General features: G+C 43.5%; 1 protein-coding gene across 3 annotated transcripts in view; it reads right to left on the bottom strand.

The window, feature by feature from the left end:
- LOC110507407 (signal-induced proliferation-associated 1-like protein 3) overlaps positions 1 to 15707 on the bottom strand; it is a 95048-nt gene that overhangs the window by 9142 nt on the left and 70199 nt on the right. For all 3 annotated transcript variants that reach the window (XM_021587390.2, XM_036964760.1, XM_036964759.1), the window contains 3 exons: positions 14316 to 14561; positions 7807 to 7983; positions 807 to 931 (listed from right to left, as the gene is read on the bottom strand). In XM_021587390.2, coding sequence (XP_021443065.2) covers positions 807 to 931; positions 7807 to 7983; positions 14316 to 14561 — 548 coding nt within the window. The remainder of the gene's footprint in view (positions 1 to 806; positions 932 to 7806; positions 7984 to 14315; positions 14562 to 15707) is intronic.

The raw sequence follows: 15707 nt of genomic DNA, 5'->3' as shown, positions 1-15707 counted from the left end.
ACATCCTCCAGCATGACCGGTTTGGCGGTGGGTCAGTCATGGTGTGGGGTGGCATTTCTTTGGGGGGGCCGCACAGCCCTCCATATGCTCGCCAGAGGTAGCCTGACTGCCATTAGGTACCGAGATGAGATCCTCAGACACCTTGTGAGACCATATGCAGGTGCGGTTGGCCCTGGGTTCCGCCTAATGCCAGACAATGCTAGACCTCATGTGGCTGGAGTGTGTCAGTAGTTCCTGCAAGAGAAAGGCATTGATGCTATGGACTGGCCCGCCCGTTCCCCAGACCTGAATCCAATTGAGCACATCTGGGATATCATGTCTCGCTCCATCCACCAACGCCACGTTGCACCACAAACTGTCCAGGAGTTGGCGGATGCTTTAGTCCAGGTCTGGGAGGAGATCCCTCAGGAGACCATCCGCCACCTCATCAGGAGCATGCCCAGGCATTGTAGGGAGATTATACAGGCACGTGGAGGCCACACACACTACTGAGCCTAATTTTGACTTGTTTTAAGGACATTACAACAAAGTTGAATCAGCCTGTAGTGTGGTTTTCCACTTTAATTTTGAGTGTGACTCCAAATCCAGACCTCCATGGGTTGATAAATTTGATTACCATTGATAATTTTTGTGTGATTTTGTTGTCAGCACATTCAACTATGTAAAGAAAAAACTATTTAATAAGAATATTTCAATCATTCAGATCTAGGATGTGTTATTTTAGTGTTCCCTTTATTTTTTTGAGCAGTGTATGTATGTGTGTGTGTCCTGTATGTTTGTCTACATACATGTGTGTGTTTGTGTACCTGTCTTGCAGCGCTCCATAGTGCTTTCCTGGCTTGTGAAGCCCGAGGAGGACTCTCCACTAGAGGTGATGTCCAGACTGAGATGAGGTTCGTAGGCCAGCAGGGGACGCTGGGCTGAACCGTACCTACACAGATAAGAGGAACAGAAATTTTACACAAACGATATTTTACTATACACCGTTATTGATGCACGGGCTGGTTTGGGTTTTTACTTTGCCTTTTACAGCGTTATTTCAATGTTTGGTTTGTTAAATGGAAGACGCCACTACAGCGGGTTTCTGGTTTTATAGTTTACTCTGTTTTCTACTTGAGTCATCTCTCCGTCTCCTCCTGCAAATAATGTTTTTATGTAAAAAAAAAAAAAGGTTAACAGAGTTCTAGCGAATTCCCATAGTGGACGCTAGCTAAATACAAACAAGGCATAAGCAAGGACAGACAACCAAGGTCATGGAATTTATAGAACTATCTCAAAAGGCTATTTCCACTTGATCAAGAAGGGGATTGATCGTCTTTGCTGTAACCAAGAAGCTTGATATTGCAACCTAACGTTATAGCTAGCAAGTAAGCTAACCAAATCCATAGCTGGAGACAATATATTTGGCACATCTTAAATAGTTAACTTATAAGATATTTGTCTGGCAAACATTTGTAGTCAATTTTAAGTATAATTTGTTCACTTCTCTTGTGCTTTTCAACAGTTTATCGACACGTTTTCTCCACATGCTCTTTGTAAACAAAGTTACCATATGAATGGCTCAATTACATTTTCTGTTGTTGAATAAAATGAAAATAGAAAATCCCCCTCTGTACTTCAAAACACACCTGTATATACGGTATACTGCCCAAGTCTGGTCCAAAAATGTAAAAATATTGGGATATGATATTTTGGCCAAACTGCCCAGGCCTAACTCACGCACCCACGCATACAGGTGGACAAAAAAAAGTGTACAGCACACACACACTAGGGCTGAACCCATTTAGTCGACTGATTGATCGTTTTTTTCTTTGAGGAGCACAAGACATCTGTGTGGCACACGCCTGTCTCAGTGGACTAATCCATTGGTGAGGCCACAGGGATGGCACAGTCCATCACTAAGACCGTGGTCACCAACCTTTTCTCCGTCAAGTTCACTTTTGCAGTCAAAAAGCAAGTGGAGAGCTACCGCTCAGATTCTTTTTTAAAACATGACTTAAAAAATGTTACATTAACCTAATAAAAACTGTTCTGTAGGAATGAGGTTTGTGCAGTAGGCCTAATACATGATCACAGCATATTGGCTATATGCCTGGCCTTCCAATACTGTTATTCTCAGACCATATTATATTTCAAAACTCAAGCTTGATAACAAAATATAGCAGTTGGTGTAGCACTTGCAAGGCCATGCAGCGCATAAATTTAAATATTTAGCCTTTTATTTTGATGGTACTTGCACATGATGGTCATGGTGCATTCCAGACAATTGGGAACTAGGTCAAATCATGACTTTAGTGATCTTCAAAGACATCAAAGTTGGATGACCGCTCAAAATGATTTTTCCCCAAGCTCCCAGTTGTTTTGAATGCACTGAAGTCGGAGCTTTTCTGAGTTCCCAGTTGTTTTGAACATGGCATTAGTCTCAGCGCAGGGGACACTGTCTTCCATCTGATGGCTAAACTCGAGTCGCACTGCATTCCTATGACCAGCGAAAGTGAAATATTCCTCAAAAAATATATACGACGAGCTGCTGCTATTAATAATAATAAAAACGCAGGGCTATCGATACACCTCTACTCTTTTCATTGCTGCGGCAGCGTGAATGGAAACACAGAAGAGCGTTTTATGTTTTCTAATAGTGTTGAATAAAAACTTGAACATTAACTCACTCATAAAAACAGCAGATTTCTCCTGTATTCTTTGACAGTCTCTCTGTGGTTATGGTTTTAAAAGTTATTAAATCTTACGTAATCTAGTATCAAACTTTGCTGTGGCCGGGGTCGTGGATGCTCTGTAGGCAAGTGCAGTAGGCGCACTCGATTTAGCCACAGATCTCCCAGTCCGCCAGATAGGGGGAGTTTGTCTTTTCAGACAAGTGAAATACACTGCTCAAAAAAATGAAGGGAACACTAAAATAACACACCCTAGATCTGAATGAATGAAATGTTCTTATTATATACTTTTTTCTTTACAAAGTTGAATGTGCTGACAACAAAATCACACAAAAATTATCAATGGAAATCAAATTTATCAACCCACGGAGGTCTGGATTTGGAGTAAAACTCAAAATTAGAGTGGAAAACCACACTACAGGCTGATCCAACTTTGATGAAATGTCCTTAAAACAAGTCAAAATGAGGCTCAGTAGTGTGTGTGGCCTCCACGTGCCTGTATGACCTCCCTACAATGCCTGGGCATGCTCCTGATGAGGTGGTCTTCTCCCAGACATGGACTAAAGCATCCGCCAACTCCTGGACAGTCTGTGGTGCAACGTGGCGTTGGTGGATGGAGCGAGACATGATGTCCCAGATGTGCTCAATTGGATTCAGGTCTGGGGAACGGGCGGGCCAGTCCATAGCATCAATGCCTTCCTCTTGCAGGAACTGCTGACACACTCCAGCCACATGAGGTCTAGCATCGTCTTGCATTAGGAGGAATCCAGGGCCAACCGTACCAGCTTATGGTCTCACAAGGAGTCTGAGGATCTCATCTCGGTACCTAATGGCAGTCAGGCTATTTCTGGCGAGCACATGGAGGGCTGTGCGGCCCCCCAAAGAAATGCCACCCCACACCATGACTGACCCACCACCAAACCGGTCATGCTGGAGGATGTTGCAGGCAGCAGAACGTTCTCCACGGCATCTCCAGACTCTGTCACGTCTGTCACGAGCTCAGTGTGAACCTGCTTTCATCTGTGAAGAGCACAGGGCGCCAGTGGCAAATTTGCCAATCTTGGTGTTCTCTGGCAAATGCCAAACGTCCTGCACGGTGTTGGGCTGTAAGCACAACCCCCACCTGTGGACGTTGGGCCCTCATACCACCCTCATGGAGTCTGTTTCTGACCGTTTGAGCAGACACATGCACATTTGTGGCCTGCTGGAGGTCATTTTGCAGGGCTCTGGCAGTGCTCCTCCTTGCACAAAGGCGGAGGTAGCGGTCCTGCTGCTGGGTTGTTGCCCTCCTACGGCCTCCTCCACGTCTCCTGATGTACTGGCCTGTCTCCTGGTAGCGCCTCCATGCTCTGGACACTACGCTGACAGACACAGCAAACCTTCTTGCCACAGCTCGCATTGATGTGCCATCCTGGATGAGCTGCACTACCTGAGCCACTTGTGTGGGTTGTAGACTCCGTCTCATGCTACCACTAGAGTGAAAGCACCGCCAGCATTAAAAAGTGACCAAAACATCAGCCAGGTAGCATAGGAACTGAGAAGTGGTCTGTGGTCACCACCTGCAGAACCACTCCTTTATTGAGGATGTCTTGCTAATTGCCTATAATTTCCACCTGTTGTCTATTCCATTTGCACAACAGCATGTGAAATGTATTGTCAATCAGTGTTGCTTCCTAAGTGGACAGTTTGATTTCACAGAAGTGTGATTGACTTGGAGTTACATTGTGTTGTTTAAGTGTTCCCTTTATTTTTTTGAGCAGTGTCGTTCAAAATTGGACCACTTTGTTTACCCAGTGTGCAGGGCTTCTGAATCAAGTGCACCTACCGCCAACAGCGCAACACAAAATCAAATTTATCATTGGCTTTTCTACAGAAATGTTTGGTTTTCGACTACGAATGCCTTGAAGATCGACCAGTCGACGACCACTGCTCTAAGACGTGATACTGAATTTGTATATGGTTATATTATGCAAAAAAAATTGTGTAATACTATTAAGTGTAATATAATTTTATAACAAATGCGCTTTCTCTCGCGTTGGATAGTGGTTCCAGTCCGCGGTTCTGAAACAATCTTCAGTGCACCATTTAATTGCCGCCTTTCCCCATGTTGAGATGTGCATAATAGCAAAGTTAACCAGCAACTAGGTGTTGAGAGTAATGAGGCGGAGGCAGCAGCGGAGTGAGAAGACGAGGAAACAGCCCTTGCCTTTATTGTCTAAGAAACTTGAGGAGAGAGGAAACCAACTTAATTCGGTCTATAATCAATAGCCTCACTGTTAAATGTGGCTGGCTTTATAAATGATACATACAGTGCATTTAATAAGTATTCAGACCACTTGACATTTTCCACATTGTTATTTTACAGCCTTATTCTTAAATTAAATCAATTGTTTTTTCCCCCCTCATCAATCCACACAATACCCTGGAATGACAAGGTAAAAACAGGTTTAGATTTTTGGGGGGCAAATGTATAATTTAAAAAAAAAACATTTACATTCACATTTACATAAGAATTCAGACCCTTTACTCGGGACTTTGTTGAAGCACCTTTGGCAGCAATTACAGCCTTGAGTCTTCTTGGGTATGACAATACAAGCTTGGCACACCTATATTTGGGGAGTTTCTCCCATCCTTCTGTGCAGATCTTGTCATGCTCTGTCAGGTTGGATGGGGAGCGTTGCTGAACAGCTATTTTCAGGTCTCTCCAGAGGTGTTCGATCGGGATCAAGTCCGGGCTCTGGCTGGGCCACTCAAGGACATTCAGAGACTTGTCCCGAAGCCACTCCTGCGTTGTCTTGGCTCTGTGCTTAGGGTTGTTGTCCTGTTGGAAGGTGAACCTTGCTGCAGTCTGAGGTCCTGAGCACTCTGGAGCAGGTTTTCGTCAAGGATCTTGCTGTACTTTGCTCCGTTCATTTTGCCTCGATCCTGACTAGTCTCCCAGTCCCTGGTGATGCTGCTACCACCATGCTTCACCGTAGGGATGGTGCCAGGTTTCCTCCAGATATGACGCTTGACATTCAGGCCAAAGAGTTGAATCTTGGTTTCATCAGACCAGAGAATCTTGTTTCTCATGGCCTGAGAGTCTTTAGGTGCCTTTTGGCAAACTCCAAGCGGGAGGTCATGCGCCTTTTAATGAGGACTGGCTTCTGTCTGTCCATAAAGGCCAGATTGGTGGGGTGCTGTAGAGATGGTTGTCCTTCTGGAAGGTTCTCATCTCCACAGAGGAACTCTGGAGCCATGTCAGAATGACCATCGGGTTCTTGGGTCACCTCCCTGACGAAGACCCTTCTCCCCCAATTGATCACTTTGGACGGGCGGCCAGCTCTAAGAAAAGTCTTGGTGGTTCCAAACTTCTTCAATTTAAGAATGATGGAGTTCTTAGGGACCTTCAATGCATTTTTTTTTTGTACCCTTCCCCAGATCTGTGCCTTGACACGATCCTGTCTCGGAGCTCTATGCACAATTCCTTTGACCTCATGACTTGTTTTTTTCTCCGGCATGCACTGTCAACTGTGGGACCTTATATAGACAGGTGTGTGCCTTTCCAATTCATGTCCAATCTATAGAATTTACAGTTGGACTCCAATCAAGTTGTAGAAACATCTCAAGGATGATCAATGGAAACAGTATGCACCTGAGCTCAATTTCGTGTCTCATAGCAAAGGGTCTAAATACTTTTGTAAATAAGGTATGTTTCTTAATTTTTATAAATTTGCAAAAATGTATAAAAACTTGTTTTCGCTTTGTCATTATGGGGTATTGTGTGTAGATTGAGGATTTATTTATTTATTCCATTTTAATATAAGGCTGTAATGTAGCAAAATGTGGAAACAGTCAAGGGGTCTGAATACTCTCCGAAGGCACAGTATACAGCTACAGAAATAAGACAGATCCTGCTTCTATTGTCTGTTAAGTAGCCAACTGATTCCATGAGCACCAAGCCCCACACAACCGCAAAATGTTGGATAAAGCAATTTCACAAATTTGTCTGATTTAAATCTTACCTACACTGTAATAAAGGCATTAAAAAAATTACTCAGAATAGACACTGGTATTACTTAGCATTTATTTTGTGTCGTTTACACTGTAAGAAACTAAATGGCTGACATGATGTTGCAGCTCCAGCATGGACAGCGCAATAAACACTTGCTGAGCTGTGGTGCGTTTTCGCTGCAGCAGGGAGGAGAGAGAGACAACTTGCACCCGTCAACACAGGCAATCGCTATCATTAAAAAAATAACATTTTTTTTTTTTACACAGCATGGCCATCGTGCTCCCTCGAGTCATTTGTCTGTCGTAATTACTTAATCAACCAGTGTGCTTAAAGCGTCAGACAAGCTTTATTCAAACGCACAGGGTGTCTATATACGGGAAATTACACGTTTAAAATGTTTAACCCATCGATTGGTCAAAAGGACAGATGACTCTCTGTTGACCAAAATGTTTTGTTTTTGTCGGGACAGCCCTAACACACACACACACACAAATACGTTTAAGAACATTTCACAGTTTCTGTTGTTGCTATGCTCCCCGGTGGAGCTTATTTCAAACATGTTACATCCTACCAAACCAGAGGAACTAAATCACCACACACACAAAACCACACAGTATCAAGTCATAATCCAAGTGTGTTCATAAATGTCTCAGTTACTTACAAATCGACAGTCAGCTTCTCAAAGCATTAAACTAATTCAGTCACAGGTCTGCAGCAAGTTAGCTACCAATCCAAGCAACAAGCGCAAAAAGCCTGTCAAGTATCATACAAAGGAAATGCCAGGGAACAGGGAGGAGTGACATTCTCCTCCAATACAAACAAATGAAAACCTCAATGATACGTCAATGCATACAAACATAGAGATACACCCACCACACAAAGACACCAACCCACCTTGCCACACAAAGACACCAACCCACCTCGCCACACACAGACACCAACCCACCTCGCCACACAAAGACACCAACCCACCTCACCACACAAAGACACCAACCCACCTCGCCACACAAAGACACCAACCCACCTCGCCACACAAAGACACCAACCCACCTCGCCACACAAAGACACCAACCCTCCTCGCCATACAAAGACACTAACCCACCTCACCACACAAAGACACTAACACTACCGCTGACTGACCTGTCAGGTGAAGGTTTGTAGCGTACGAAGGGCCCGCTGAGTATGGGTCCCCCCAGGGCCGCCATGCCCCCCAAGCCAGAGGGGGAGGAGAAGCTGGCTGAGGGGTTCCTGTAGGGCAGCACTCTGTCGCCCCCCGCTGGGGACAGGCTGTAGTGGTTCTCAGGAAAGCTCACCGGCCTGCAGGGAGCACAGCGGGACAGCAAAGATTAATCACAAGTAGGGTTGCACATTTTGGGGTATATTCAGAGGTGGAAACTTTCCGTGGGAATTAACGGGAATATATGGGAATTAACGAGAATATATGCAAATTAATATTAATACCATTTAAATGTAGATGTTTTTTGAATTGGATATATTTACCATATCATATGGAGACAGAAACCTTTTACCTTATCATAAGTTAGACATAATTGCAAATTATTAAATCCTTCCAAAAGAAATTTTAAAAACAATTTAGTTACGAATTGAACTTTAATTAAATGAGTTGACTTCACATGGGGTGATTTCACTGAACAACAAAAAGGGAATGATCCCCAATGATCCATCGAATCTCCCAAAAATGTTTTCAACATACATCTGTAAAATGATAGTCTAGAAACTAAAGCTTTGGTTGTCTTCCTCTCAGGCCTCCATGTCTTCTCCCTGGACGTCCTCAATGTCCACCTCTTGAACATCAGACTGCGGGCTTATCTTCACTGTCACTTTCCAACCTTGTTGAGGATAACCCGTTGTCAGGCTCAAAAAACCTCAAATTTGACTGGGGATGGCCACCAATTTTTCAACCCTTGTATTGGTCAGCCTGTTGCGTGCTTTGGTCTGTGTGTTCCCAAACAAGGACCAGTTGCGCTCTGAGGCGACTGATGTTGGTGGGATTTGGAGGGTGATGGAGGCAACAGGGGAAAGCGCCTCAGACCCACAAAGTCCCTTCCACCAGGTGGCTGATGAGATATGTTGGCACATTGCCATATTGCATCTCCATCCCAAAGCCCTTGCTTGGAAGTGTACTTCGCCAGACTGCCAAGACCCTTGTCTTCATCCAGGCCAAGGTGGCGAGACACGGTAGTGATGACACCATATGCCTTGTTGATCTCTGCACCAGACAGGATGCTCTTGGGGTCCAATGGGCTTCAGGCAGAAGTCTTCACGGTTTTTGATATATTTCAGAACTGCAGTTTACTCTGCTTGGAGCAACAGTGAAGTGGGCAGGGCAGTACGGATTTCTTCTCTTACATCTGCAAGCAGAGTCAGACAGGATGGCATTGTCTCCTTCAATTCGTGCAATGGCTACTGCTATAGGTTTCAGGAGTTTCAGGCTGCTTACCAGTCTCTCCCAAAATACATCATCCAGGAGGATCCTCTTGATGGGGCTGTCCATATCGGCAGACTGTGATATGGCCATTTCTTGGAGAGACTCCTTCCCCTCCAGAAGACTGTCAAACATGATGACACCACCCCAAAGGGTGTTGCTGGGCAGCTTCAATGCGGTGCTCTTATTCTTCTCACTTGCTTGGTGAGGTAGATTGCTGCTATAACTTGAGGACCCTTCACATACCTAACCATTTCCTTGGCTCTCTTGTAGAGTGTATCCATTGTCTTCAGTGCCATGATGTCCTTGAGGAGCTGATTCAATGCTTGAGCAGCATTGTCTGGTTGGAGGGGTGTATGCTGGGCGAAGAACATTCAGAAATCTCTTCCAATACACATTGCCTGTGAGCATTAGAGGTGAACCAGTTGCATACACATCTCGAGCAAGACATTCATCAGCATTTCTCTCTCGTTCCTCCATTGAGTCAAAAAAAACTTCTGATTCCAGGAGGACCATGAGCTGTTGCTATTGATAAGGTGTCTGATTCATCCTTTTCACCTCAAATAGAAGTAGAGGGACTTTTGTCAGAGGTTGCTTGTTGTGAGTGCTGAGGGAACTTTATGCACTTGGCCAGATGATTCTGCATCTTTGTTGCATTCTTCACATATTCTACACAAATACACAGTATTTGCAGCTTTTCCTTCTACATTAGCTGCAGTGCAATGTCTCCACACATCAGATAGTGCCCGTGGCATTTTCCTGTAAAGATTGAAAACAAATTAGTACAAAAATTAAAAATACAATTCCATGTACAGATAAATAGTTAAGCAGTTAGATTAAACAACTCCTTTGTAAGATAAATGTTTATGGAAGCAAGTGAATTAACACTCCTTAGTTAGCAGGCTCAAGCAAGCTAAAACCCACATGGTAGCAAAACTTGCAGAAATTGTTAAGTTAGAAATGATTTAAACACACTTTGCTGTAGGCTACTATTTACTAGTTAACAACAAATCATGTATGTCATAAAATATATTCACCCCACCCAGTATTGTAATCAAAACTTACCAGAAAGCATGTAGTCCTTGGCTCAGACAGTGTAGTAGTGTGGGCTCAATATTATCTCATTAGTGTGAAAGATCTTGAGAATCAGCTGTACATGTGATGGAAGAATGCACTGTGCATGCAGAGGTTTGCAATTCCATTGAATTGGGGATAGTTTAAGAATGTCCATGAGCAAGTTGTTTTAGAATGGCCCAAGACACACTTTATGAATGTAAAATGCGACGATCCTCTATAGGAAGATAAAAATGCTGTGACGGTAATATGGGTAAGAGCTCTTGACCTGGTTGGGCTAGTCGAGGCAAGCTGTTTTCGCTGTAGTAATGGCGCAACCATGACACTAACGAATCGGCACTCGATGGTTTCTCTAGGGAACTTGGAAACAACGACACTTCAAAGCCTTATCATTACAACAATCATTATCTGGGAGATTTTTTTTTACATAGTTCCACAGTGCTCCCAAAATAAAACTCCCAGTCACACAGCAAACTGTTCTCACTTTAGAGCCCTGGTTTATGTGCATATCAAAGTTCCAGACTGGGATCTCTGTTACTTTCAGAGTTAAGATCCTATTTGTAAGCATTAGCAACACGGCGAACGTGAAAATGGATTCAAAATGGTCGCCCTCTGCTGGTGATTTGCAGGATGTGCAATGACACAAGTAAAAGGGCTGTTATTGGTTACATTGCCTTCTATGCCAATTTCTCTATAAAACAGGCCATAACTTTCAAACTAGCAGAGATCCCACTCAAACTTTGACATGCCCGTAGAGTATATCATGTTCAACAACATATTGAAACATTTGCCAAATCCACAAAATATTTGTGTATATACACTACCGGTCAAAGGTTTTAGAACACCTACTCATTCAAGGGTTTTTCTTTGTAGAATAATAGCGAAGACATCAAAACTATGAAATAACACATATGGAATCATGCAGTAACCAAACAATTGTTACATCAAAACACATTTAATTGTCGGGATTCTTCAAATAGCCACCCTTTGCACACTCTTGGCATTCTCTCAACCAGCTTCACCTGGAATGCTTTTCCAACAGTCTTGAAGGAGTTCCCACATACGCTGAGCACTTGTTGGCTGCTTTTCCTTCACTCTGTGGTTCGACTCAACCCAAACCATCTCAATTTGGTTGAGGTCAGGCGATTGTGGAGGCCAGGTCACCTGATGCAGCACTACATCACTCTCCTTCTTGGTAAAATAGCTCTTAGACAGCCTGGAGGTGTGTTGGGTCATTGTTTTGTAGGAAAACAAATGATAGTCCCACTAAGCTCACACCAGATGGAATGGTGTATTGCTGCAGAATGCTATGGTAGCCATGCTGGTAAAGTGTGCCTTGATTTCTAAATCACAGACAGTGTCACCAGCAAAGCACCCCCACACCTTAACACCTCCTCCTCCATGCTTTACGGTGGGAAATACACATGCGGAGATCATCCATTCACCCACACCGCATCTCACCAAGACACAGCGGTTGGAACCAAAAGTCTCCAATTTGGACTCATCAGACCAAAGGACATATTCCACCGGTCTAATGTCCATTGCTCGTGTTTCTTGGCCCAAGCAAGTCTTATTTTTATTGGTCTCCTTTAGTAGTTTCCTTGCAGCAATTTGACTATGAAAGCCTGATTCATGCAGTCTCCTCTGAACAGTTGATGTTGAGATGTGTCTGTTACTTGAACTCTATGAAGCATTTATTTGGGCTGCAATTTCTGAGGCTGGTAACTAATGAACTTATCCTCTGCAGCAGAGGTAGCTCTGGGTCTTCCTTTCCTGTGGCGGTCCTCATTAGAGCCAGATTCATCATAGCGCATGATGTTTTTTGCGACTGCACTTGAAAAAATGTGAGGTTCTTGACATTTTCCAGATTGACTCAACTTCACGTCTTAAAGTAATGGTAGAATGTAATGGGCTGTTCTTGTTGTTCTCTAAAGTAAATGGGCTGTTCTTACCATAATACAGACTTGGTCTTTTTAAAAGTAATTTAAAAAAAAAATCTGTATACCACCCTTACCTTATCACAACACAACTGATTGGCTCAAATGCATTAAGAAGGAAATTCCACAAATTAACTATTAACAAGGCACACCTGCCAAGATTGTGCAAAGCTGTCATCAAGGCAAAGGGTGGCTACTTTGAAGAATCTCAAACACTTTTTTGCTTACAGGATTCCATATGTGTTATTTCCTAGTTTTGATGTCTTCACAATTATTCTACAAAGTAGAAAATAGTAAAAATAAAGAAAAAACCTTGAATGAGTAGCTGTGTCCAAACTTCTGGCTGGTACTGTATATACAGTTGAAGTCTGAAGTTTACATACACTTAGGTTAAAGTCATTAAAACTTGTTTTTCAATCACTCCACAAATTTCTTGTTAACAAACTATAGTTTTGGCAAGTCGGTTAGGACATCTACTTTCTTCACGACACCAGTCATTTTCCCAACAATTCTTTACAGACAGATTATTTCACTGTATCACAATTCCAGTGGGTCAGAACTTTACTGTGAAAGAAATCTGCCAAGACCTCAGAAAATAAAATGTAGACCTCCACAAGACTTGTTCATCCTTGGGAGCAATTTCCAAACGCCTGAAGGTACCACGTTCATCTGTACAAACAATAGTACGCAAGTATAAACACCATGGGACCACACAGCCGTCATGCCGTTCAGGAAGGAGACGCGTTCTGTCTCCTAGAGATGAACGTACTTTGGTGCGAAAAGTGCAAATCAATCCCAGAACAACAGCAAAGGACCTTGTGAAGATCCTGAAGGAAACAGGCACAAAAATATCTATATTCACAGTAAAACGAGTCATATATCCTGTAAGACAACTCAGCAAGGAAGAAGCCACTGCTCCAAAACCGCCATAAAAATGCCTGACAATAGTTTGCAACTGCACATGGGGACAAAGATCATACTTTTTGGAGAAAAGTCCTCTGGTCTGATGAAACAAAAATAGAACTGTTTGGCCATAATGACCATCGGTATGTTTGGAGGAAAAAGGGGGAGGCTTGCAAGCCGAAGAACACCATTCCAACCGCAAGGCACAGGGGAGGCAGCATCATGTTGTGGGGTGCTTTGCTGCAGGAGGGACTGGTGAACTTTCCAAAATAGATGGCATCATGAGGGGGGAAAATGTGTGGATATATTGAAGCAACATCTCAAGACATCAGTGAGGAAGTTAAAGCTTGGTCGCAAATGGGTCTTCCAAATGGACAATGACCCCAAGCATACTTCCAAAGTTGTGGCAAAATGGCTTAAGGACAACAAAGTAAAGGTATTGGCCCTGACCTCAATCCCATATAAAATGTGTGGGCAAAACTGAAAGAGTGTGCGACAAGCAAGGAGGCCTACAAACCTGACTCAGTTATACCAGCTCTGTCAGGAGGAATAGGCCAAAAATCACCCAATTTATTGTGGGAAGCTTGAGGAAGGCTACCTGAAACATTTGACCCAAGTTAAACAATTTAAAGGCAATGCTACCAAATACTAATTGAGTGTACGTAAACTTCTGACCCACTGGGAATGTGATGAAAGAAATAAAAGCTGAAATAAATAATTCTCTGACATTTTCACATTCTTAAAATAAAGTGGTGATCCTAACTGACCAAAGACGAGGAATTTTTACTCGGATTAAATGTCAAGTTTTTGGCTAAGGTGTATGTAAACTTCCGACCTCAACTGTATATCTATTTTTTTTTATGTAGATATTAAAATACTACTCATATTAAAGAGCAAGCTGTAAAGCTTCATAATACACATTTTTGCTTTGTAGCACCTACAGATGAAAACATTGTGGAGTCTTAAGAGGCCTGGGCAGCCCAAAATGTCATAAAAATGCCATCTTTGATGAATTATTTTTCAAATATGCTTTTAGATAACTGTAAAATACATAAACAATCCTTCCTCCAAAAAGGACCATTGTATGGGCTACATTTCCAAATCATGCTGTTTTGTCCTGCTTTACATTTTTATAAGAATAATCTCATTGTCGAAGCATTTATGAGAATGACAGCAGGTCATTAGCAGAGGATCACCCATTCAAGAAGCTGAAGCAAACAAGGACAACTACACCAGTGTCTAAGCCCAAGGCAAACAATCACACACATAAACACACGCCAGTGTCTCACCTCTTGTTGGAGAGATGCTGGGCCTCCCTGTATGGGATGGGCATGACCATGGCTTTGTGTGAGCGGGGTTGGGGTGGTGGGGGGCCCATAGGGGTCCAACGCTGAGGGGTGGGGGCACTGTGCAGGCCGGCGGGGCTGTCCCAGCGCAAGACAGGGGTGCGAGGGGAGGGCCGGTAGCCTGCTGCCACGGGCTCAGACTCTGGCTTCTGCTCCATGGTCTTCATCTCATACTCCTCTGTACAGCCCCTATAGACAGAGAGGGGGAATGGCGAGTCAGTACTACTGCAGTTGGATTGCAAGACGACACACTAACACCAGACAACGACTGGAAAGATGTCATAGCTGCTTACAAAATAGCAGTGGCTACGCACGGACTTGTGCGCGCACACACACACACACAACTACAGCACTCAGATAAGAGGTCCACCTCGCTCACAGGAGCTGCAGTCGAACTCAAGCTGAACTTAAGCTGAGCAGGTGAAAACCCTGAACTCCTCCATACTCTCCCTCAGCATATTCCCTTCAGCATCCCCCTCCAACAGCTCACACACAAGAACTAATGAGCTCCCTTGATACCTCAGGAAGGGAAAGGGGTGGGGGGGACTCTATCCCCTACTGTGAGGCCTCGGTCAAGTGTATGAGTGTGTCTATGAGCACGCGTACAGATACAGTGCCTTGCGAAAGTATTCGGCCCCCTTGAACTTTGCGACCTTTTGCCACATTTCAGGCTTCAAACATAAAGATATAAAACTGTATTTTTTTGTGAAGCATCAACAACAAGTGGGACACAATCATGAAGTGGAACGACATTTATTGGATATTTCAAACTTTTTTAACAAATCAAAAACTGAAAAATTGGGCGTGCAAAATTATTCAGCCCCCTTAAGTTAATACTTTGTAGCGCCACCTTTTGCTGCGATTACAGCTGTAAGTCGCTTGGGGTATGTCTCTATCAGTTTTGCACATCGAGAGACTGACATTTTTTCCCATTCCTCCTTGCAAAACAGCTCGAGCTCAGTGAGGTTCGATGGAGAGCATTTGTGAACAGCAGTTTTCAGTTCTTTCCACAGATTCTCGATTGGATTCAGGTCTGGACTTTGACTTGGCCATTCTAACACCTGGATATGTTTATTTTTGAACCATTCCATTGTAGATTTTGCTTTATGTTTTGGATCATTGTCTTGTTGGAAGACAAATCTCCGTCACAGTCTCAGGTCTTTTGCAGACTCCATCAGGTTTTCTTCCAGAATGGTCCTGTATTTGGCTCCATCCATCTTCCCATCAATTTTAACCATCTTCCTTGTCCCTGCTGAAGAAAAGCAGGCCCAAACCATGATGCTGCCACCACCATGTTTGACAGTGGGGATGGTGTGTTCAGCGGTGTTGCTTTTA

The sequence above is a fragment of the Oncorhynchus mykiss genome, chromosome 27, assembly GCF_013265735.2.
Source record: "Oncorhynchus mykiss isolate Arlee chromosome 27, USDA_OmykA_1.1, whole genome shotgun sequence".
Classification (NCBI taxonomy): Eukaryota; Metazoa; Chordata; class Actinopteri; order Salmoniformes; family Salmonidae; genus Oncorhynchus; species Oncorhynchus mykiss.
This window is presented reverse-complemented; position numbering and strand designations above follow the sequence as displayed.